This window comes from Atractosteus spatula, chromosome 14 (assembly GCF_055471065.1).
Source record: "Atractosteus spatula isolate fAtrSpa1 chromosome 14, fAtrSpa1.hap1, whole genome shotgun sequence".
Lineage (NCBI taxonomy): Eukaryota > Metazoa > Chordata > Actinopteri > Semionotiformes > Lepisosteidae > Atractosteus > Atractosteus spatula.
The window spans coordinates 39,562,581-39,585,808 of record NC_142719.1 but is presented as its reverse complement, the minus strand read 5'-3'; the positions used below and the strand labels follow the sequence as shown (position 1 = coordinate 39,585,808).

The following is a 23,228-nucleotide window of genomic DNA, read 5'->3' as shown; positions in this document are numbered from 1 at the left end:
CCGTAAAATGGGTAGCAGCAATTAACTGAATCAGGTTCACTTTTCTCAAAAAGTCTTAAGGTACTGGCAAATTTGAAGACCCAGATAACATTCTGGACCTGGAATGGGAGCGTTTGAATGACAAACTGGCAAAATTATTGCACTAGTTATATTAAGTTATATTAAGAACTTGATACAATATTATTAGGAGTGACAGAGCTGGAAGGAGCCCTTAAGGAAAAAAGCTTGCTATCTTCACTTTACTGAATTTGAGCCCTCAAGCAATTTTTACCACTGTTGAAAAGGCTTTCCACCACCTAATTTAACATGTACAGGATGCAAAAGTATCGCTGCCTCCCCAAAAAGATGGAATTCTTGAATTTTCCGCAAATAACTCTGAATACAGGATAGACACTAAACATCTGAATCAAGCACCGCATGATATACTTGTACTTAAGGCATAATTTCTCTAAAACGGCTATTGCAGAAGTATTGGGCCAAGACTGCCCACTTTGTTCATTTCAATATAGCAGGACGTGGTGCATATGGCGAACCCATAAATCACTTCATTTAATTCACATTTTACCTCAGACTTAAAGTCCATATGATACAGTGATGTCTTGGCTTGGATTACCTTCAATAATCTCTCTACAATTGCCAACTGCTCACCTGATGCCATTTCCCACTGTCCTCCAGACAGCCAGCCACTTCCAGACCAAGTTACTGTAATCTGAACAATTGCTCGGTTTTACAGAACGCGGTGTCATCTTTTAACAGACCATTACTGCTGGCTGTGTTTTTGGAGATGTCTTTCCAGTCAGTGGTTTTGAAAACAAATTGCCTTTGGTGTTGTTTCTGCTCTCCAGCACGAGGCAGCTGCCCTGTGCCATTCGTTTGCTCCCTGGCAGGTGTATGAAGACAAAGTACCTCGCTGCTGACGCTAAATGAAAGTGCCATTATTTCCCCATTAATGCTGTCCTCTGCTCAGGTCATTTCCAACACTGGTGTGCGCTACCCTTCATGCCGTCTACAGACCAGGGCAAAAAAAAATTATGGAAGATCAGGTGTTTTTAAGACGGGCAGATCAGAGAATCAAAACATGCTTTTGGGAAACCCTCTCAGGAGAAAATGAAAATGCACAGCAACAATGAAACATGAAAACATGATTTTTAAAAAGAGAATAAATAAGGAGAAGCTATTTGGTTGACATTTGTTGCAACAAGTGACCTTCATCCCTTTTCTTGTGATACTGTATGCATCATTTTCATTTTTGAATGGGTTACCAGTTTACACAGCAAGCTGAAAATTAAGGTCTGAATTGCTGACACCTCACCCCATTCCAATCCAACTGGGATGGTCAGCTTAACTGACAGGCATAATAACATGAATGGTTTCATAGTAGCCAAACGCATGTTTGGTACAGTATTAAGTGTTGTACTTGATAAATACAAATTAATAGACTATTACAGTACAGACAACCAAGCATATTACAAGCAGTAAAAGAGGTCTTTTTTAATTACATCTCACCTAAACTTCAGAGTCAGCAGGTGATAACTTATTTGAGTCTAAAAAAAAAACTCCAGATGGTTAATTATAATCTTTGCCTTTCCCTAACACAGAGCCTGGCTGTGCTTTTTCCCCCCCAGTCTGAAGATGCCAATACATGCTCACAAAGGTTTAATAAACTTCCATTGGAAGCCACAAGAGACCACCGATGTGTGTCAAAAACTCCAATATCCTTAAAACACTGGAGTCTCAAACAGCCTGCTATGTATTCCAGCATCTGGTCTGCAAACCCTAGAGTTTGATTAATGCAAAGTAAATCCACTCAGCTGACTTATCAATATGTTTCAGACCTGGCTTGTTTCCAGACATCCACAATGTAATTTTCTACATATTTAATTTAGGTTTAGAAAAAGGAGAAACTGGCCCGGTCTTCAAATAAATCTGCCATGTTTTTTACAGGAAAACAAAGCCAAAACCCTTTGAAAAAAATGCATGTACATGTTTAAAATAACAGAACATTCTATTTAATTACTCCTTAAATATACACCTATATATCATATAATACACTTGACAATTCAGTTGGACACCACTATGTGGTTTTCAGATAAGTGCAGTTGTGCGTCGTACCATTAACAGCCCCTCAGGACTGGTTCAATGTACTGAGATAAAAAGAGAGCCTGTCAGTTCTGTAATGCTGAAATATAATCCAGATAGTAATCAGAAATATATTACTATGAGAAACAAATCTGTACAATTGGGGGCCAGAAACATTAGTAAAATTGTACAATGTACAACTCAGTGTGACTCGCCTATACAAACTCTAATCCGTGACAAGGTAGCAGGTTTAGTAATACGAGAGCTTATTTCTATAAAAATGATCAGACGTAACGTATACACAATTCCAGAGATCTGTTTAATCCTTTTACCATTGTAAGATACACATGTAAGTGTGTAGACTGCAATGCGGAATGGCAGTTAAGGTTCTGAGCTTTTAACTGGTAGGCCGTGGTTTCATATCTCGTGGGCAAGCATCTTGAGCAAGGTATTTTACTATGTTGGCTCCAGTAAAAATGTTGGGCTCTTTAGATAACATTGGCTCGGTAAATTTAGAACGTGCGTTTTATTTCATTAAAGAAAACGTGAAGCTGACCAATGTTTTACAGTGCTAAATGGGTACAGTGCCTTAGCAATTTGGTCTTCTTAAGGCAAAAATCAAAGAAGCAATTACCCCTTTTTTATAGCCCTAAAGTTTCTTAAACCATTTTGGAGAAAAGGAGTTCAATCCTACAGGGGTCTGTGCCAGACTGAGTGGTGGAAACTGTGCTGAGGGCGAAGGGAGAGAATGCTCTGAGCAGCAGTCACACTCGCACCCCCATCTCTGAAATCCAGGCTCCTCACCATGTGGTGATGTCAGCTCCAGAGTTCTGTGGCAAACCGCTGATGTGACCTCAGGCTTTATAACCAAAAAGGGCATGGAGTTTCACTTCCCCTCAGACATGAGCTCACTAAGGCTCCAGGACCGCACACTCCTGGAGGGGCCGTGAGAGCTGGGATAAGTCAAGAACCTCAAATCCTGTTCCTGCACTGCCGGAGTCCAACCCTGCAGAGGTTAATCAACAAACGCCAGTGTTGTTCTCATTCATCAGCAAGATACAGTACTCGCAACAGCTAGTGAAGGCCAAAAACAAGAAATAAAACTGACCTTGGCAATTAAGACAGGACAACACAGAGCTGGCATCTGGCTGTTTTTGTAAAGCAATTGCATCACTGTGCTTGGATGACAAGGAAAGGTAAAACTGTGCTTTCATTAAGGCAATGAAGTTATTCCAACACGTATTGGAAACTAACCTGTTCTAACAGGTTCAAACTATCACCACATAGCGCATGGAGTCATTTCGCATTATGCTTTTTTGCAAATTGCTTGGTTTCCATCAGTTAAAAGGCCAAAAGCAAGACCGCTTTTCTGTCCAAGACATTTTAAGCCCCTGTTGTTTTACTGCACTTTGTTTTCTTTGACCACGATATTTACAGCAGCCTTCAGTAATAAGTCACTTTTACAGTTGGTGGTTTTGAAATAGCTTTTTCCTCTTTCTTAATGTGTCGAAATGAATGACTGACAAGAAAACCACTGTTTTATTGGCTACTGCTAACACAGACAAAACAAGCAAATAGTAAAAAAGAAACACTACAGACAATTTTGTACGAAGAGATGGTTTCCTTTATCTGTGCTGTACAGGGAGCCAGACTTCTCTTCAATTTATTTTTGCTTCAGATCATTTTTTCTTCCTTGCAGATGAAAACATTAACTGTGGCCAGTGCAGCAAAGTGAACTAATGACTTGTATCTCCTGCAGGCACCTTGCTGCAGATTCAATTCATTTATTTACCTTCAGATTATGGACAGATTGTTTAGGTTTATGCTTGACTGATGACTTCCAGTTTTGTAAACCAAATATTGTAACAGACACTGAACGTAATTTCGGTTTTTGTATTTTTTCCATTAGGGTAAAGTGAAATTTTAAATATGGGACTAAATATTTACAAATGTTTCTTTTTGCATTTCTTTTCTATTAATGGCTTTAATAGTTATTAACAGGCATAGCTCTCTACAGTACTTAAACATATGTAAATATAATATTCTAATGTAACATTTTCTACTGGACATTTCCAGTGTTTTCATGTTAAATCATGTGGGGAATAAACAAAATTGTACCAATAGAATGCAGAAAACAAAAGGGAGCATTTTACATAGGGCTATTTTATCTGCTTTAAAGGCTTCTGTTTCTAAGCCTTACCATGTAGCTCTATTTAAAGATTAGGAGTCCCACAAGCATTTGAATATAACATGAACATTGTGCAGTATACAGGCCCTAAATATACTCTCTAGAGCCAGAATGTTAACCTAAAGCAAGCCTGCTTTATTTCCACACTTTCAGCAGATTTTATTGGTTAAAAAAAAAAAAGACTCCAGCACCAGAGAGGCTGGTCTGTAAAGCACGTTTCCATCTAGACTGCGACAAGCTCACACAAAGCCAAGAACCTCCTGAATAGACACACTCTTCAGGGTTTCACTGGGATTTTACCTCCACTTCATTTCCTGTATTTGCAGCGTAGTCTTAACGGTCAATCCCAAGGATCAGACTCACCTCAGGCACTCAGTTCAAATAAACATCAAACCCCCTCCCCAAAGACTTTGAACATTCCTCCCAGGGAGGAGTGATGTAACCGTAACAGGCTTATTTTAACCTAGGAGCCACAGTACAGCTGCATCTTGTGTTGTACTTTTATAATGTGTTGTACAACCGAAACCAAATGCTGCAAGCTGAATTCTACTCTCATTACCATTAAACTGATTGATCGCGAGCCACCGTAGTTGAAATGGTCAGCTACATTAATGCATTCCTAACTGGTTATACCAGCCTATCAAAGCAACAGAAGCCATATCTGGCCAGATGAATCACCGTCTGCTTCCCAAAATTCCAGTGAATTGGTAAGCAACTGGGCTGATGGACACGCATACTTGACCTAAACGTCTTATTGAATATACATGGAGTGCAGTTTTAAATGAGAAAATAGCTGCCAACTAACTTAAGGAGATAAATAACAGAGGATTTCAGCTCTAGTCTTCCATTACAGCAGATATTAAACACCAAATGGTGCACCCAAAACCTAGAAGTGTGCTGCCTGTATGCTCTTCACACCTCGTCTGTCTCCATGGTGTACCTGAGAAACGTGTAGTTTGACTTCCATCACTTTCTCATCACGTTCACAGTGGCAGAGTAACAGTGGGTACAGTTAAACCAACAAGGGGGAGGGAGGGAGGGGGCATCCCAAATCTTTGAAGATGTTTAATTTCAATCTCCACCCTATTCCAAGGGGAACCTCAAGAAGAAAAAGCTTTTTTTTTTTTAGATGAAGAGCAATGTGTTACAGACACCCTATTACCGCGGTTCAGACCTTGTTGTCAGACAGGGAAAAGGCTGTAGGGTTTTCTGTCCCAGAGTGAAGGACATGAACACATGTGGGACTGGCTCTGTGCCACCTCACAGCTGTTCCGTCACTCGGGTCTGTGGCACTGAACTGCTGAGGTCAGGGTTCCAGGGAGATGGAAATAACTCTATAGCTCCAGATCATCAATAAAAAAAGAGGGGCAGAAAACGACACACCATATCATCATATCAATAGGCTGGAAAATAACCAATAACAGAGTAGGACAGCATGATTTTAATACAACAGAAATGATCAATAAACAGCTATGAACAAAATATCAACTACAAAAGTCATTGACAAGAGATATGCTGGCAACACTGACAACTCTCGGACACCGGAGAAGATTGAAGTTTTCAAAGGCAATCGCTCTGGAAAAGAAATAAAAAAGCATGCTCAAAACAATGGGAATAACGGCGTACTTGAAACAAACACCGTCTATAATTAATAAGCTTTTAATGGTGTACACTCCCAATGTGCACGAGGGAGTGTATAAAATAATAAAATAAAGTTTATTATAAGTATAAAATTAAATAACCAGTAAGTCCAACTTGGGAAATTATGGTATTTTTAACAAGGGTGTTCGAAGGCTTGTTTAGTTCTTTTTCTGCTTGTTAAAATTTCTTCACAAATCTGACCTTTATTTCTCCTGCCACTGGTCCCCATCGCTCTCTCCCTCTATTTAATAAGCCTTGGCCTTCTGCCACCTAATATGGAAGGAATGATCTCTAAACTGGAAGACCACCCAGATAGTGTCCTGGAGGTCACTGCACAACATTGAGCATTAACAGTTCAAAGACGTATTCTGGCCATCAGGAAAGGGCTTTGGGAGCCTCACTTTCCTCTTCAGCCAATGCAACATGTACCCCTCCAAGGGGGAAGGGTATTACACACTGGATCACCGATACAGGGCCCTGGTAATATAACCTTGCAGGCCCGTCACTGCAGGCATGGCAGAAGGTTTGCAAATAAACATGTTAACAGGTGCACTCTTTACTGGCTAAATTGGCAAGTGGCCTGCACATAATCCCAGGACCATTCAAGAGAAAATGGCACATTTAACTTCCATTAGGGCTGCTCAGTGCCTGAAGACCCCACATTCAAACCAAAATGTCATTGACTGACAAGACATATGACTTTAGAAATGCCCAAAAGATTTTCCAGCAAAGCACAGTCATAAATAAGCAGCAATTAATAGGATCTGTAAGAATGACAGTCTTCAGTGATTACATTTTCAAAAAAAGGGGCTGGTCTGTTTCCAAGTACTGAAACTGAGATTCATACCAATTGCCTACTTATTTTGGGAGTGTGACACTTTCAGGTGATGCATTGTGTAAGCTGTGTAAGAGACAGGTAGCAGACGAGAACACCTACATCACAGACCGCTTACGCAACAGACTGCAGCCCCAGGAGTTTAGTAATACTCATGCACAGAAACAGGTGTGCACAGGCACATCACCGCCGTGCTCATCTCAGATCGATTGTTCTTCTACAGCGTGAGACACCTGCAACCGTGCCAAAAAAAACACTACAGCGCCTGACCCTAGATAAACTCACAGTGACAGTGAGGAAACGAGAAAAGATATCCAGAGTCACAAGGCATGCAAATCAGAAAGATTACAATTTTATGAAAGGGCACAAATACAAGGCAAATTTAGAATTATATTTTAATTTACAAAGTAATGTTAAGCACACAATCGTAGTAGCAATCACCCAGATTGCATCTGGAGCAGCAGAATGCATGACATTTTTTTTTTTACTTTGACAGAGTCATACGTATTATGCGTATAAAAAAATGACATCTGGCTTCTTTGAGCTGCTGGAATCTACTGTGAATAGGCAAATGAGGCTCACCATCGAGGTGAATGATCAGTAAATAAGTGAGAATTTTGAGATAGTGCAGGCATTTCAGGAATCTGAGGACAAAATAACTGGACGAAGGCCTGCTGAAAAGATTAAAGGACAAGGGACTGTCCCGACATGCACACAGTCATTTATTCACAGCTCGCATCCAGAAAACACTGACTCTCTATAGGGGCCTATCGGGTGGAGACATCTCCAGAGTCTACGAGACTGTAGATCATAGGGAAGGTGATCAAAATCTTGAAGCCAGGTGAAATGCTTTTAATTCACACCTACAATAGCACTCCAATAAACATGGGGAGACCAAGAAAAACCAAGCTCTTCTTTTAGGGGGTAAAACAAGCACAGCGGATTTTACAACATTTTAAATACATCGTAAACAAATGAAAAACCTTTATACTGCATATTTTATAAGCAGTTTAATCTCAATTACAAAGTTTCTCTAAAAGAAGTAAATAATCAGTACGAATATCATACACTGCAGTGTCATATGAAACTATCTGAATAGTTCTCCCTATGATGTTTCCAGCTTGTAATGTACAAATCTCCTAAGCCTGAACTTTTAAAGTAATGGGAAATCTTCCATGAACTATACTTCACCTTTGCTTTAAGTGCGCGCTTCTTCCTTTTTGAGGAATATACACTTGACCACAACTAGCTCACGTTAAAATCGACTTCCCCTCCTACAGCAGTGGTTTACCATGAGAAACAATCCAACTGGGCGAATAAGAAGTGCCTTCGTTGTTTCACAGGCTGTTTTTGGTTTACATGAAGACAGTTTGTGTGGTGTATCGTAAAAGGTCACTGTTTTACATAGGAACGGTTTCAAAGACTTCAAAACCAGCTTTTCCAACTGGGAATAAAAGCTAGAGTTGTCGAGACCTGTTTACAGGCACCTTACCTGGCACTGTTACCCTAGCAATCTGCTTCTTGCCTTATAAGCTCTATAGTGGAACCATGCATCACATAGGAACCTGCATTAAGATGTTGGGGGGGAGGAGAAATGCACTGAAATAGTAAATGGAGCTTACTTCCACCCATCAGGTCTGAGCAGTGCGTTTTCAAAACTGGATTAACTCATCTCCCTGCAAGCATGTGGAATTACGGTTTTGTGGCCATGCAGTTCTGATCAATTCACCTGTGGCAGCTCCAGGGAGTCTTATCTGCAATATTCTGCCCATACCTCAATCCTAACACAACCCAGCTCCTCATCCAGTCACCTCATAGCTGGACTACTGCATGTGCCATTAGACTGATCTTCAAACACTCAGATCTTTAGAATACTAAACCCACAGACCCATTACTTATGTTCTTGCATTACTACTGCTTGCAGGCCAAGACACACTGAACTCCTGAGCACTTCATTAAAACTTTTACTTTGTTTACAGTTTTTTGTGGTTTTATGTTACGGTTATATGCACCCTTTGCATCTTGACGAGATGATGACACCAAGTCACTTTGGATCAAAGCATCTGCTGATTCAATAAATGTGAAAGGTCTTTTTAGGATGCTGCACCAAAAAAAGGGAAGAGATTATGAACTCAAAATGTGCAATGCCAACCTCTGAAGAACAAGCATAAACTCAACGAAGCAGAGAAACATGGCTTAGAGAGAATGGCAACAGTTCAAACCCGCATCAAAAATAGGTCATGAATGTTGGTGTCAGGATATTAACTCTAAGCCCTTTAACAACCCCTAGTGGGCAGAGAAAAACCCCATTTGAGCCCAGGCAGAATCAGGTTCTGCAACCTCATATAGTACTGCAAATAAGAAAAAGGATGAAGGACAAGACAATGTGATCACCCACCAGTACAAAGACAAATTAATACAAAGGAAATAGGTGACACTGGAGGACTGAGGCAGTATTAAAAGTGTGTCAACAGATTAATTTAGGTGGGTAGTTGCGTCAGCATGCGTAGGTTGCAAAGGAACAAGCAATAGGTTTATTCCATGCTGAAAAAAAGAAGAAAGAGAACACAACGTTTCGGCCGTGGAGCCTTGAGAAACCCTGGCCGTGGAGAAAGAGAAACGTTGTGTTCTCTTTCTTCTTTTTTTCAGCATGGAATAAACCTATTACTTGTTCCAACAGATTAATTTAGTTTAGAAAGTACAGGAACTATATGACTGCAATGAAGAGGTCATAATACCAGGGTTTTAGGACTCTCAATCCTCCTTTTTTTTTTTTAACACTGCAATGCCCAGGTTAGAAGCTGCTTGTGCTCCACAAAAATGTGTCCCTTCAAGAAGTCACAAAGGACTGCAGGCTCTTCTTAGTGCTCAGCTGACATTTAGTAACAAAACCACATTACAAAGGAATAAAGGTGGGAAAAGGATTGATCTGGCAATTACAGTGCTACACTGCTGTCAGGTTCTGTCAGGTGGAGTGCACTGTAACTAGGAGGGGACACCCAGAATGTTGCAGCACACTAAAGTTGCATTTCTCAGCTATGCGTCACTAGCTCAGGCCCTTAGACAGAGACGTTTGTGCTCCAGTTCAGATTAATAGATTAGAATTGCAAAAAGAATGGACTTCCCTTGTGCAGTTTTATTTGGCTCTGGGCCAGCCATGTCCTAAAATGTGAGTGCTCTCTGCTGTTCTTGGACGAACTTCCCTCATGAAAATTGAACACTCCAAATAAAGCAGCGGGCACATGGTCACATTACAAAGACCTCGAAAAATGTACCAGCATTCCAAAAGAACCAGAAACAAATAGCAGCTTCTTACTTCATAATGCTGTAACTCAAGACCAGCAGCGGAGAAGTTATTTTTAACACTGTGCTGCGAGGTGATCTCAGCATAGTGGCTTGAGGGTCCCCTTCCACTCCCCCCCCACCCCCACCTGCTAACACACGCCTTCGCAAACCCCCATCCAGAGAGGCGCAAGGCCTGTGGAGGCTGAAATCAAATTCCTACCAACAATAAATATGCAGGGCTCAAGCCTCGTCTTGCCATCTCACCGACAACACATCTGTTTTCAATGCCCTTTCTTAAGTAAACACTTTTGCCAAAATTATAGGCTCTTCCCCATGACAGTGTTGGGGGGGAAATCTTTCTTTCCACTTTTATTTCTATGGTCAAAATTTAAAAAACAAAAACCCACTGAAACCCCCCCCCGCAAGATCTCAACGCTTTTGAGTTATTAAAATAAGGACGGAAATGTTGCTGAAGCTCTTAACCTGTCAAAGATGGCAGGGCGAGGCGATTGAAGTGTAGCCTTTTCTTTAGAGCAGTGCATGGTATTCCTATTAACGCTGGACAATCAATCTTTCTTTACAGCAGATTGGAATTTGAGACTGTGGTTGCGGAGCTTAAGCATTTCAAAACCAAAATGACTATGGAAGGACAGACTTTCCCAGTGTGCAACAGTGCAGGGGAGGACTGGGGAGCGAGTATTTACAGTAATGTCAGGAGTGAGGGAGGATCGCAGACCTTGACAAAGATAAACCACGTCATAATATTTACAGAACAGGCCTCCGTTTTCAAAAAAACTGAGTAACGATAAACGACTCTGGGTTTTGAAGATTTATTAATGCACAGCACTGCTGAATGCCTGCCCACTGGCAACAGTTAGCTGGGATGCTGAACCCTTGTGTACAGAAAGCAATACGGTACAAATAAGGGCTGGAAATACTAGGCAAAGGGGGAGAGAAGGGCAGGAGGAGAGCTGAAGGCACTCAGAGCCGTACGTACAGCTGTAATTGCTTGCACTACAATTATTTGACCTATAAGCAGAGCAGAACACAGAGTTCTTGAGCAAAATGAATCGCAGCATTTCCTTTTGTGGAGAAGCCTGTCTTGGGAGACAATTCGCAGAAAAAAAGGATGAAATCATAAGCTCTAGAGAAGGGAGTGGCAGCGCTGATCAAGTTGTTTTTCAGCATCTGGTGTCAAGCAGCGACAGGCTTGTCCAGAAATGTCCGATTTTGAGAAGAGACAACTGGGAATTCGAATGAATACCATTAGTCTTCTTGTCAGACTTTTTTTTTATTCTGGAAAAACCAGGTCCATAAAAAAAAAATCGATATAAATGACCATTTGAAACTGGAAGGCTGGGGGACGTCTCTAAACGCTCTACCTCAAAATCTTAAACATGCCTCCCCCATCCAGTAGTCATGGAAACGGCTTAATCCAGGTTGAGGGGACAAGTCCTCCCAACTGGCCTCACAGCTCTCAGTGGGGTCTCTAGACTCCAACATGCTCATGCAATAATGAACTAAATACAGTCCAGTCTAAATTCCAGTGAGCTCCAGGTAGAACTGGAGAAAAACAAAGTTGCTATGGTTATTATCACTGTACAAACAGGTCACCAGCCCGCAGAGCAACTATTTATTTGTTTTGCATGACCTCCATGTTTCGGAAGGCCTTTTAATTGCCTTGTAAACTATCCAAAAGGACTTGAATGGAGCTCAACCTTAGAATGAATACCAGATCACTTATTACCTAAAATGGATGTCGTAACTGACTAGTGTATTCACCAGTCCAACTCAGCCTTGACAAGATTAAATTCTCAGTGAATACCAGAAAGTATACCCTCTCCAATAAATTAGAAACACATCCAGTATCAGAACACATACAGACATGTACACATTCGGTAAAATCAAGAAAAAAAAGCTTAAAAAAACACACGCAGGAAATTCTTCCATGAAGTAAAATCTCGAAGACAGGCTACATCCTGGATTACTATAATCCACAGGGATTTAGAAATTGGAGAGGGCGAGTAAAAATCATGTCTTAATGTGGTTTGATTTCTAATTTTTTTTTATATAAAATAAAAAAAATTGTTCTCACGGCCATCAATCTGTTCCTTTATTAAAAAAAGGACTTGGAAATCAAACTGGAGCTGACATTTCCTAACTTTTGCCTCTACATGCAACAGGCAAGAATATAAACATCAAATCAAAGTTTATCTATCAAATGCACAACAATACGGCGTGCAGCAGTAGTTGCTGGCAATGAAATGTCTTTAACACGTGAAGGGGTTTCAATCCATTAGGGAACAAAAGCTCCCCCATATTTATTTTCTGTATTCATAGCCTGGTTGATCCAATAATAAGGGGATGGTACTCAACACTTTCCCCACAGGTCTCCAAACCTCTAGGCACCAAAGCCTGACCGACTACTACACATGAAATGCAGCTCCTCACGTGTCTAGTGCCAGGAATCAGCCGGCTGCACTTCGATAGAACAGCTGGAAACCACTGGGCTCAGCACCTCCCACCCATAATGCAACACATGCGGATACGTTATCACGCAGTAAAATGTCCCGACGCAGATACCCGGGACATTTTCAGAAATGGCCCCCTGCAGTCAGTCCCGAGAGCAACAGCCGTGCTTACAAACAAAACATGTTGCTTGCAGAGCAACGCGTCAATGCCATGGACAGGCGATGCCCATGGACTATATGCCTTGCAGCACTCTGCTTATGCACACATACCAGAATAATGCAGTCTTTGCTACCCCACGTAAATGAAACCATCCGTCTTATTTGCTTCAGGAGCTCTAATAAGCTTTGCACACGGTGCACCAGGGGTTGTGCTGTGCGGCCTTCACAGGAATTTCCTCTGGATTTTCTGTGCTGGGTCAACTTCAATCAGACTTTCACCAGGTGCACTTATGTGGATGCAAGAGCAACTTTCACACTCCACCAGGATTTAGGGCCCAGGCGTGCGAGAGAAAGCCAGAAATCAAGTTCTTACCCTGGAGACTGTGAGGGGCATGCTGAAGTCCTTCCCTCCCTGCAGTCTGAACCCCCAGGGAGCTGGCCCCTTAAGTGTCACGGTGTATGTATTCATGGCCTGGACAGGAAAAGAACAAAAAATTATACATGTGCTGTGTCCGAGAATAATCAATGCACATGCATCTTTTAAGCAGTGATGAACAGCCAGGCAGCCCTGGAGACTCCACTTTACAAACAAAAATAGATCAGTTGCTGACAATGGCACTAGTTTTATATTTGTTACTGCATCTGGAGGAGTCTAGCACTCCTTTACCGAGTTTGTAAAAACGGAACCGATTCACAGTATTTGCACGGATCATGGGATTCATCACAATTTCCTAACGTACAACCCACTATCAATGAAATTATAATACTTTATTTACATCAGTATTCATGTACTGCCCTGTAAAACACCCATATGTATGACTCTAGGAGAGGGAAAAAAAAAGTCCATGTAGTCTTTCATGCAAGTTCACAGTCAGATGAAGAGATCTGCTCATCCCTATCAGATGCTTATAAAAGCAAGGATAGTCTGCATTACATGTACAAAGAGAAGCAGTTTAAGTAAAAATTCTGCCTTTTAGTTTAAACGCACAGTATACGATGCCTGAGCTAGTTTCACTAACACCCTGTTGATGACTGATTAGGCTCTCCGGTGTGTTCAGGAAACATCTTTGAAACAAAAGCACTCGGAGACTTCCTGTTGGATCAAGGTGGAAGGGGGGGGGAACAGGGACTGGCTGGCTGGGCTTCACACTCCTGGTTCTTAACATTTTGGTGTTGGCTTTCGATTAGATAATAATGACAGCGCTGAAATGCACCACATGGATTTAATACACTTCAGCCACCAGTGGAATACTGATGCCTGTGCCTTTCACTAAAGCATCAAGCTCTATAAAAGAAACCCAACATCACAAAAATATTTTAACTTGCCTGCATAATCTTCGATTTCTCTTTCCCCACTAAGATATATACTGATCAGATTTTAACAAAGGAGAGCACCATGCCGAGATCTTGATATGGAGACAGCAGACAGAATAAGTTTAAAAAATAGGAAGAGATCGCACCCTACATTTATTACTTTGTTGTCCTAAACACAGCATTGTTATTCATTATGGAAAAAACAATGTTTAGAGGTTTCACAGACAAGGAGCTGTGTGCTGTGAGCAAATCCACAATCTACTACTTAAAATCTGACTTATTTGTCAGTAAATAAATGTTCTCCTTTCAGAAAAAAACAACAAAAAAAGGCCAAGAGACAATATGGGCTGAAGTATGAAACACAGTTTACATGAAACAGCCATGTGTGTGTCCTTTAGCACACTGTCACTATCCCTTCATCTGCAGTTAGTTCATCTATCCCTTCATTTGAAGATTTGCATTAATCAATCTTCCTTCCCCCCCCCACCATGTTACTTTTGTGCCACTGCAAAGCTACAACGTGCCTCAAATCAGAAGAAAAGTGGAAGAGCTCTGCAGACAGGTCAATAAATTCCTCTCAACTCAAGACTGACAGAACAGGACAGGCAGGGAATTCCTTCAATATATATATATATCACAGCCAAGCTGTCATCTTTCTTTGAACCACCATAATGAGCCTTGCAATAGCAGCACTTTGCTGAAGTGTGTCCCCAGGGAAAATCAGTATTGCCACAGCAATGTTGTATATTCAGTTACCAGAACAGACACCTGAAGAAAGTGCAAAAACACAAATGCACAAACGTCTTTACATTCCCCGGATAACTGAATGTAAATGAAGCATGCCACTGCCAGCTTACAACTAAATCAGCAAACGGTATTTTCACACAAGTCTCCTGTGGCTTTTAAGGGCAAGGTCAATTTCTGAAATGCATAGGATGATCCTTCACACCAATTACGATCCTAGTTTGGCAAACAAACAGCCATCGATGTCCACAAAAACAGCCTTCAATACTTTCCTCTGTGCAATGTCTTCAGGGTCTACCCTGAAACCCGAGTCTCTGAAACTCAAAGGAAAGTAGGACTCAAGGAATCTAATTTTCTTACCGCTGGTAGTCTTTCCCCTGCTCCTGTCCCGGCACAGGCTCTCCTGCTCTCTCCTCACGCTGCTCAGAGGCTATATAAGGAATGTAAAACTACACCGAACTATTTCAGCCCAACACCCCAGTGAGTCACAGCTCAGAGAGAACGTCAGCCACCCTGATTTCCTGGCTCTTAGCTCACATATTCTAACCAATAGTTGCTGGAAGAGACAATCAAAAGGGGGGGAAAAAGACAAGTCAACATTCTTTTCTGCAACCATCACATGCATTCAGACATAATGTAACAGAGCTAGCAATTAAGGGGGGGTGGGGAGGTAGTATTTAAGAGCTTTAAAGAGACTGCCTTTTATTTCTGCAGCAGAACCCAATAACTTTAAATGGGCATTCTTTGTCCAAATCAAAATCTTTATTGACTAAGCTCAGCATTGGCAATAAGAAGCCTCTGTGACTCCTTGACAGGAGCACTGACCCTTCTCACTGGTCCGTATGCCCAACTGAGCCACTTAAATTAATTGTCAGGTACAAAAGCCTGTTTGAAGATTTTCTTCTGATAAAAGCCTCTCAGTATGACCAGTTTGAAAACAAACTTCAACATCTTTGTACTTCTCCTACAAGGATGCCTAAAAAAGGGCACCTGTTTTTAATGACCTATATATTAAAATAATTCTAATTTGGTGGATATTCTGAGAGGCTTCGGTTTCCAACTAGAAGCAAGGAGGGGACTGAACAGCTAGCAGCTGTTCCTAGAAAAAAAAAAGAAGAAAATTTGATTGTAAAAGTCAAAGAGTTGAGAAGAGGGTAGTAAGAATACAGGAGACAACTGGCTCTCAGCTACCGGTTTCGGTTTTTACCAGAAACAGAAAACCCAATTCCACTAGGCTTGAGCTTCTTGCAAGACGGTTAAAAGAGTTTTGGTCATCTTCTACACATAAGACATGGTAGTTATCCTGCTCAATCCAAAATTAAACAGATTTTTCTATATTTAAGGCTACATTAAAATAGTGAACGGTTTTTGGATACCTGGGACTAGAGAATAACACTGCACCAACTGCTGCAGGGCATTGAAAAATTCCTTAGGGGAATTTCACTCTAAGGATTTATTCTGGTGCTAGTGTTCCCCTTCGACAAAGGGCAGGATGTCGTTGATATTTTGAAAGCACCAAACAGTATTCCAATTGGTGTGATCTGTAGTGTGGCTTGCTTTCAATACATTAACGACATCTATAGCTCTGCTGCCCTCCTTAGTTTTGTTATTTTTTATTACAGAGAGGTCCCACAAGTATATTACTCAGGAAAAAGAGAGGAAACAGATTCTCTACAACTGTATACAAATCTCTCTGAATAACCACAATGCACTTTGAAGTGCCAAACCATCGCATTCTGCAAGTTATTCCACCAAATTATTTCCTGTTTTTCATGTCCTTTACTGTGCAGGTCTTTTGAGCTTGCAGACTGCAGTTTATTCTTTGGAAACCTTTTAACGAAACCGATCACTGTCACAGAATAGAGTGCATTTTAACCAAATTGCTGTAACCAGTCAAGGACCTCTGGAAACACGGAATAATGAAATCACACTACAGACAAAACTTTCAAATAGTTTTTTTTTTGGAGTGCTTATGCTTTAAGCTAGGACAAGATGTACCGAACTGTGAAATGAAAAATCACAGTTTAACTGGGAGTTGCTGTTCGTTTAAATAAAACTCCTCCATTAGATACCTATTAAAAGACTTTGAGATGGTACACTTACATTTAGAGTTTAGCACTAAGCATGCCTAACCCCAATACTGTAAATCTTATTTTCACTGTATTCTACCTTATTTCAGCTCATTATGAAGTGTGACATTCAGTTCAACAAAAATAAGACATTGTTGTGACTTTCACACTTAGTCTTTCAAGTTTAATGAACATCCAAGAGCAAAACAAACCTAGTGAACTACCAGCGTGCCTCTGGCCTGACAAAGAGATAAAATTATGTCAGTCCATTTTGCTTTGTCTCCAAGACAGGTGAATCACCTTATTCACAAAAGGTTTTGCATCTCATGTTTTCAGATAAAGACACTTATTAGCCATTACACAAAACTAGATGAAGACAAATACTAGAAACATCCATCCCACTAGACATTTTTACACTGACAACAAGACCCCGCATATTATTAACTTTTAGCAATTCTTCCCAATAGTTTTTGCAGGATTCTCAGGTAAGTCTTCTAGGTTTTCTCTCTTTTCTGCAAACGTACAGTTTAAGACAACATCTCACAGGTGGTCTTCTTCATTATTTGTAACCAATCCAATATTACTTAGTCCACCAGTGAACATTCATATAGCAGCGTCTAATCCATTGGCATTACATCCCCTTTGTCCTCACACTGGTGTTGTGAGAAACCCATTTGTTTCTATAGCTCTTGTTTGCAAAAAGAGATTTTCTTTCCTGGTTTTCTTGCCTGGCTGATTGTATTCTGAAGCTGAACCCAGAATGTGCTTACAAAGTTTTCTTACAGGTCCCAGACAATCTCCGACTAAGTATTTAGGAAATTAATACATAATTTGATTTTATTAGCATGTGCCTCCTATTATCCCTACAAATTCAACTGATATACAGCCGAACGTTCAAGAGGTTGTGCTTGAGATTTGCAACGTTCCTTGAAAAACTAGGACTGCTCTCTGACCCTGTTTTCTTCAATTACTTGATCCTGCAAAATGTACATATAAATTTGCATTTAAAACTTCACATTGATGTGATACAAGAAAAAGACTCAGTTAGCCTTTGTGTTGATCCTGATCTTCATTAGAATACGTAAGTAAGGCCCAAATCAGCAGACCGCAGCAAGTGCAATTCACAGGGGACAGGAGTTAGCATTGACATACAGTAGAATACTTTTAAAAAGCACACAAGCCACAAAATTCTGGATATAACGAGCCCTTTTATAATATCATACAAACATCCCCATATTTAAGGAATTACAGTAGTCTAAACTTGTTCAAATAAAGGCGGGTTTCAATATTTCAGCATCAGACGGGTAAAACAAGGGTCTTAACTGATCCATGTTATGCAGATGGAAGAACAATACCCTGCAACATTCCTAGCATGAGTGTCAAATAACACAGTCCAATGTACACAATTCCTTTCAAATATAAATGGCTAATTCCGCAGTAGTGTACATCACATGGCAAAACCCTCTTTCAACAAAGGCTTCATAAAGGTCAGACAAAAAAAAAAGATATCCAAAGATTTAGCACAATTACATCTTATATTTTTATAAGCAGTAAGTCGTTATACGAAAAGCAATTTTCATCTTCTCACTACAGAATGGTGCAACTAATGTCAGAGTACCACCAGCTGAACACCAACATGCACACACGCCCGCAACACAGTACATTGTCCAGATCAAAAACTCATTGGAACTCCCCTCTACATGAGAGAAACTCTGTAGCTGAGCCTTAAAACCTACAATACTCACCGCAACTCCAGCTGATTTTTCTGCCACACTTCTGCAGTCACTATGCTAGTGTGTTAAACCATGAAACCTTTCCTTGTATGTGTCAAACTCAGAAAACTGTGAGCGAGGGTAGGTCAGGAGAGTGAAGATCTGTAAAATACACTACTGGAATGTAGCCCTGTAATGTTTCTTGACCATGTCACAGAGATCCGATTAGCTGTCGGGCTCAGGGAAACTCATTGATTTTCACTTAACCTCAGTAATGTGGAAGCAAAATGTGAAAAGAGCTTTGACCAATGAGGACAAAGCATTCAGTGATGTTTACGAGGTAGAAGAGACCTCCCATATATCCAAGAATAAATTCTACATTTTTAGGATATAATAAAAAAAACCCACTACCAGCACTGTCAGAGCAGCAAAACAGTATCTCTGGTCTGAAAATTACAAATGAAAACTGTACAGGCAGCTGTATGGAGTAGAGATTGATGCTCTGTGTTCATAGCGATATCATGTATATGGATTTCAAGGCCAGGTGAGGCACTACTGTACTTATAAAGTAAACCTCAGCAAAGTACACCCCTCAAATTGCACCAGTAAAATACCTCACTGTATAAATGGGTACATGTTAAAGAATCTGGATAAAACTGTGAGGCAAAATCATAACAGAAGGTTAGCATACCTGCATATGCCAAGATCTATTTCAGAACAGAATGCCATTCACAGAATTCGCAATATCTTCCCAAAAAGAAGCATTACACAAAATAACACTGATCTATACAACACAGAAAGAGATTCTCTTTTCAGAGGGCACTAACGCTAAAAAGCAGTTGTCCTGTCCTAAGGTGATAATGCAATTCCAAGTTCGTTAGTGAAGTTTTATATTGCTGAGCTCAGACAACAATGAAAGTGTTGTCACGTTTCATATATTGAATCTGTAGGACTTTAGATCTTTATTTTTGATCGACGTCACCATAAAAACACTAATGCACCGTTTTTTTGGTAGGGGGGTTACAATTATATACAGTACCATCTATTCCTTTTCATACATCTAAACCACAGCAATATAGATACTAAACAAAACCACATCACTTACAGTCTCCCCCCAAAAAAAACAAAAACAAAACAACAACAAATAATATCGGTGACCAGACGAGTGTTTGATCATTTCAGGTTAAATGCTGATCTAAGCAAATAGCTAAGCAATTCTGGAAACGATTGAGGAGATCTCGATTAATACATAACGTTTGCTTGCTGGCATGCAATCAGAAATTGACACTTTTCTTGTCACATTAAAACTATTTGAATAATATTCAAAATGATATCAGTGCGTTTATTTTGGGAAAATGTGTGCACCAACTTAAAAAAACGCAGCATAACTTAACATCCACGAACATGAAATATCTGCTCTTTTAGCACTTGAAAAAAAATGCTAAGTGCACGAACTTGTTTCGCCTTTACACGAACGGATTCACAGCCAGCTTACAAAAGGAAACTCTCAAGAAGCTTTCGTGATCACAAATCTCGACCCACCCAAATTATCCACGCAGCGTTGCTCAGACTTGCAAAGATCGCGTTTGATTATTTAGGTCTAAACGCAAAAAAAACGCAGATAACGTCCTTATGAAAACACATCTCGTATGTGCAGAAGGATTCAATCTCTGAGCACCCTGCCCTATAAAACTTAAAAGAACAATTTACAAAAAGAAAACAAGCTGAATTAGGAAAAGAGTGGACCACTCCCTCTTTTCCGCCTCCAAACGCCAACGCCAAACAAAACTTCCATTAAAAAACTTTGTATAAATATTACCAGAGCCATGTAAACGGGTTTTTTTATGAATACAGAACAAAAATATTGTGCAACTCGCAAAAGCAATCGTGTTATATGGCAGTTACCTCCGGAGCCTCTTTCTGGCTGGCGGACATCGTTAACGATCTTTTTTTTTTTTGCACTTTAAAAACGTTAATTACTATGTGCTAAGTTTTCCTTGTAAGCCAGTCCAACTGTATCCACGAGCAGCCGTAAACTTGCCTTCTGTTTCCTTTTATAGACAAGGAAAAACCTACAGCCCGGGTGACGTCATTGGGAGCGCTGCCACGAATTCTCCGCGCTCCATCTACAGGTACAAGCTGGCATGGGGCTGCGATGGGCTGCGCGGTGCTGCGCTCTCCCATCTCGCCGCTTAACACACACGTCTGACCTGCAGCCAGCTCGTTTTTATAACTAAGCAGCTAGATCATTTGCTCAACGAGCCCAGCTGCGGAATAAAAGTGGTGTATAATTTGAAGCGCTCGACTTTTCCATGACCCCCCCTGCTAATCATCGACTTGAAAGTGTTGGTTTTATTGTGTCACTGAACCCAGCTGAAATGTCATGTTGGCATTTTATTTTAGCTTTCGGGATCCCAGTTGATTTCTGTATTGTTAGCAAATGTTTGTTTTGGGTTTTTTGCTAACAATACAGAACGTTTTTACATTTACAATTTACAGTAAATTTAAAATTCTTTGAATGTCTTCAAACCCGAACCACGTTGTCCCACATTTATTCTGTACGAACCCGAATGCTCTTGTTTATTTTTTTCTCTTACCTTTTATTGTGCTTTTCTTTATCGCTATGTACAGCATCCTGGGGTTTGGAAAGGTGCTATATAAATAAATGATGTATTACTGTTAGTCTTAATCTTCCATCATTTCTGCATTAATAACACGACACCCTAACCAATTCAACTCCACTGCTGTTTGGCAAGAGCAGCGTTGACCACAGTACTTCAGTCACTGCAATACAAAAGACAATACGGTGCTCTGGAATCAGTCCAGAAAAGAGCAACCACGTACATTCCTGTGGTTCAGGGAACTGTCCCTCCCTGACAGGCTGAAGGAACTGAATCTTCTTAGTCTTGAACAGAGAAGAAGGAACAATGTGATTCACAAATTTTGAGCCCCCAAAGACCATGACAAGGCCAACCCAACGGACGTCTTCAGAAGCAAGAGGGGAGTATTTGAATATAAGGACACCGGTAGGAATTATTGGAAAGTTCATGTCACTGAAGCCGACGAAGACCCTGGCTTATTTCACAAAGCAGTTGGATGTGATCCTCTAACCAGCAGCCAAGCAAGTTAGACTGGTTGAATGGCCGCCTTTCTTTTCCTTTGTTATGTTCTTGTGATACAATACCAGTGTGCGCAGGGAGAAGCTAGTTACAGTATGAATCCACAACCCTAATCACTATCCTCTGCCACCAGTTCATTATGTAACTTCTTTTAAAGGTGCTTATGTATTTTATGCATACAGAATCATTCCTATAAAAATTCCAAAGCGTGCTTTTTTTAGATACAGCTTTCCTCATCACTTGCCAGAAAGCCCTGCCAGGTAACAAACATTTGTCAGTTATCTGACAGTGAACAGAAGACTACTTTGGGTGAAATGCAGCTCTGTGTTTTCTTTTGCTGCCTTGAGTTAAACTCCAGTGAAGTCTGATTTTTTTGTTCTTAAAAAATGTACCTAGAAAATAAAATTGAGCATCCATTTTTTGCCAGATTATTTCCTCCTCATGTTCATCAACTAAAATACCTAATATTATCAGAGTTCAAATCAATCTATAGTGTACTGTATTTACTAACACCACTGCCTCTTTGATATAAAATCAATTAATGAGCTGTTTGCTACAACAAAACATCGAACACATTTCAGCTTCACTCATGAAAAAGCAACAGAAATAATCAGATTCTTCCTTGGGCCAAAAACATGTTAAAATCTGGAACGAATCGGTTCCAAACGAACGAACCACAGAAAATAAAGCCAAAGAAAAATCAAGTCAGACATTGGAATTCCCTGATTTCTTATTTCAAATCAAGATTTTGAAATGTTTCTTTGAACCAGGTATTGCTTGATCTTTGTTTATGTGCTGAACACAGGTCTTTGATCTGAAGAATGCTTTATCAGACAGGAAAACTATTCAATACAGGTCTAGCGGAGTTCTTTTTCTGTGCGCTAGAAAGTGCCCATATAAGGAGATCACAGATCTAAAGAGCTGCAGGAATGAATCTACCTAATTATCACTAACCTGAAGCATGGAACAAACCGGCTCTCTGAAAAGGAAATGTTTATATAGATTTAAGCATGGCTGCCAAGAAAAGACAAACAATGTGGAATAAAAAAAAATCTCAGGAATCGCTACACTATATAGTTCTCCACTTGGTGTGTCCAAAGGAACAATTGTTATTCCATGCTAAAAAAGTAGTGTTGTAGGAAAACTGTTTGCATAATTCTTAATATTTAGGGCAGCATTGTGGCACAGTGTTTGTTATTGCTGGCTTTCCACGGTGGAGTCCTGTGTTCAATTCCAGACCTGGGGTGCTAGCTGTGTGGAGTTTGTATGTTCTCCCTCTGTTCACATGGGTTTCCTCTGGGTGCTGCAGTCTTCTCCCACAATCCAAACACATACTGGTAGATTCGTTGACTTCTGGGAACTTTAGCCATAGGTGTGATTCTGCACTGCCTTTTGCCTTTGCACTGAACTGAAAATGCTGCCACAGCTGAATTTGGCACACAGCTGCTGTCTAAATGCTGGTTGAAATTATTGCTGCTGTGCTGTTGCTTTCTCCAAGAATTGTGACATCATCCTTTATGTCAATTGTCATTTGAGTAAGCAGGTACACAAGACAATAAACGTGAACTTGAACTGAGTGCATGTCTGCGTTTGTCTCTGTGTGCCCTGCGAT

The 23,228-nt window shown here is 40.5% G+C and overlaps 1 protein-coding gene across 3 annotated transcripts in view; it reads right to left on the bottom strand.

Annotated features, from left to right (window-relative positions):
• The window catches only part of pdlim7 (PDZ and LIM domain 7), a 52,540-nt gene extending 31,881 nt beyond the window's left edge, over positions 1 to 20,659 (bottom strand). Inside the window, exons 1-2 of one of the 3 annotated variants that reach the window (XM_088932149.1) lie at positions 20,403 to 20,659; positions 13,032 to 13,130 (exon numbers count right to left, since the gene is read on the bottom strand). In XM_088932149.1, the coding sequence (XP_088788275.1) occupies positions 13,032 to 13,130; positions 20,403 to 20,432 (129 nt within the window). In that variant the 5' untranslated portion in view covers positions 20,433 to 20,659. Of the gene's footprint in view, positions 1 to 13,031; positions 13,131 to 15,076; positions 15,206 to 20,402 lie in introns of those variants that run through there. The other 2 variants (XM_088932151.1, XM_088932150.1) reach the window with 2 other exon arrangements.
• Positions 20,660 to 23,228: the final 2,569 nt, after the last annotated feature.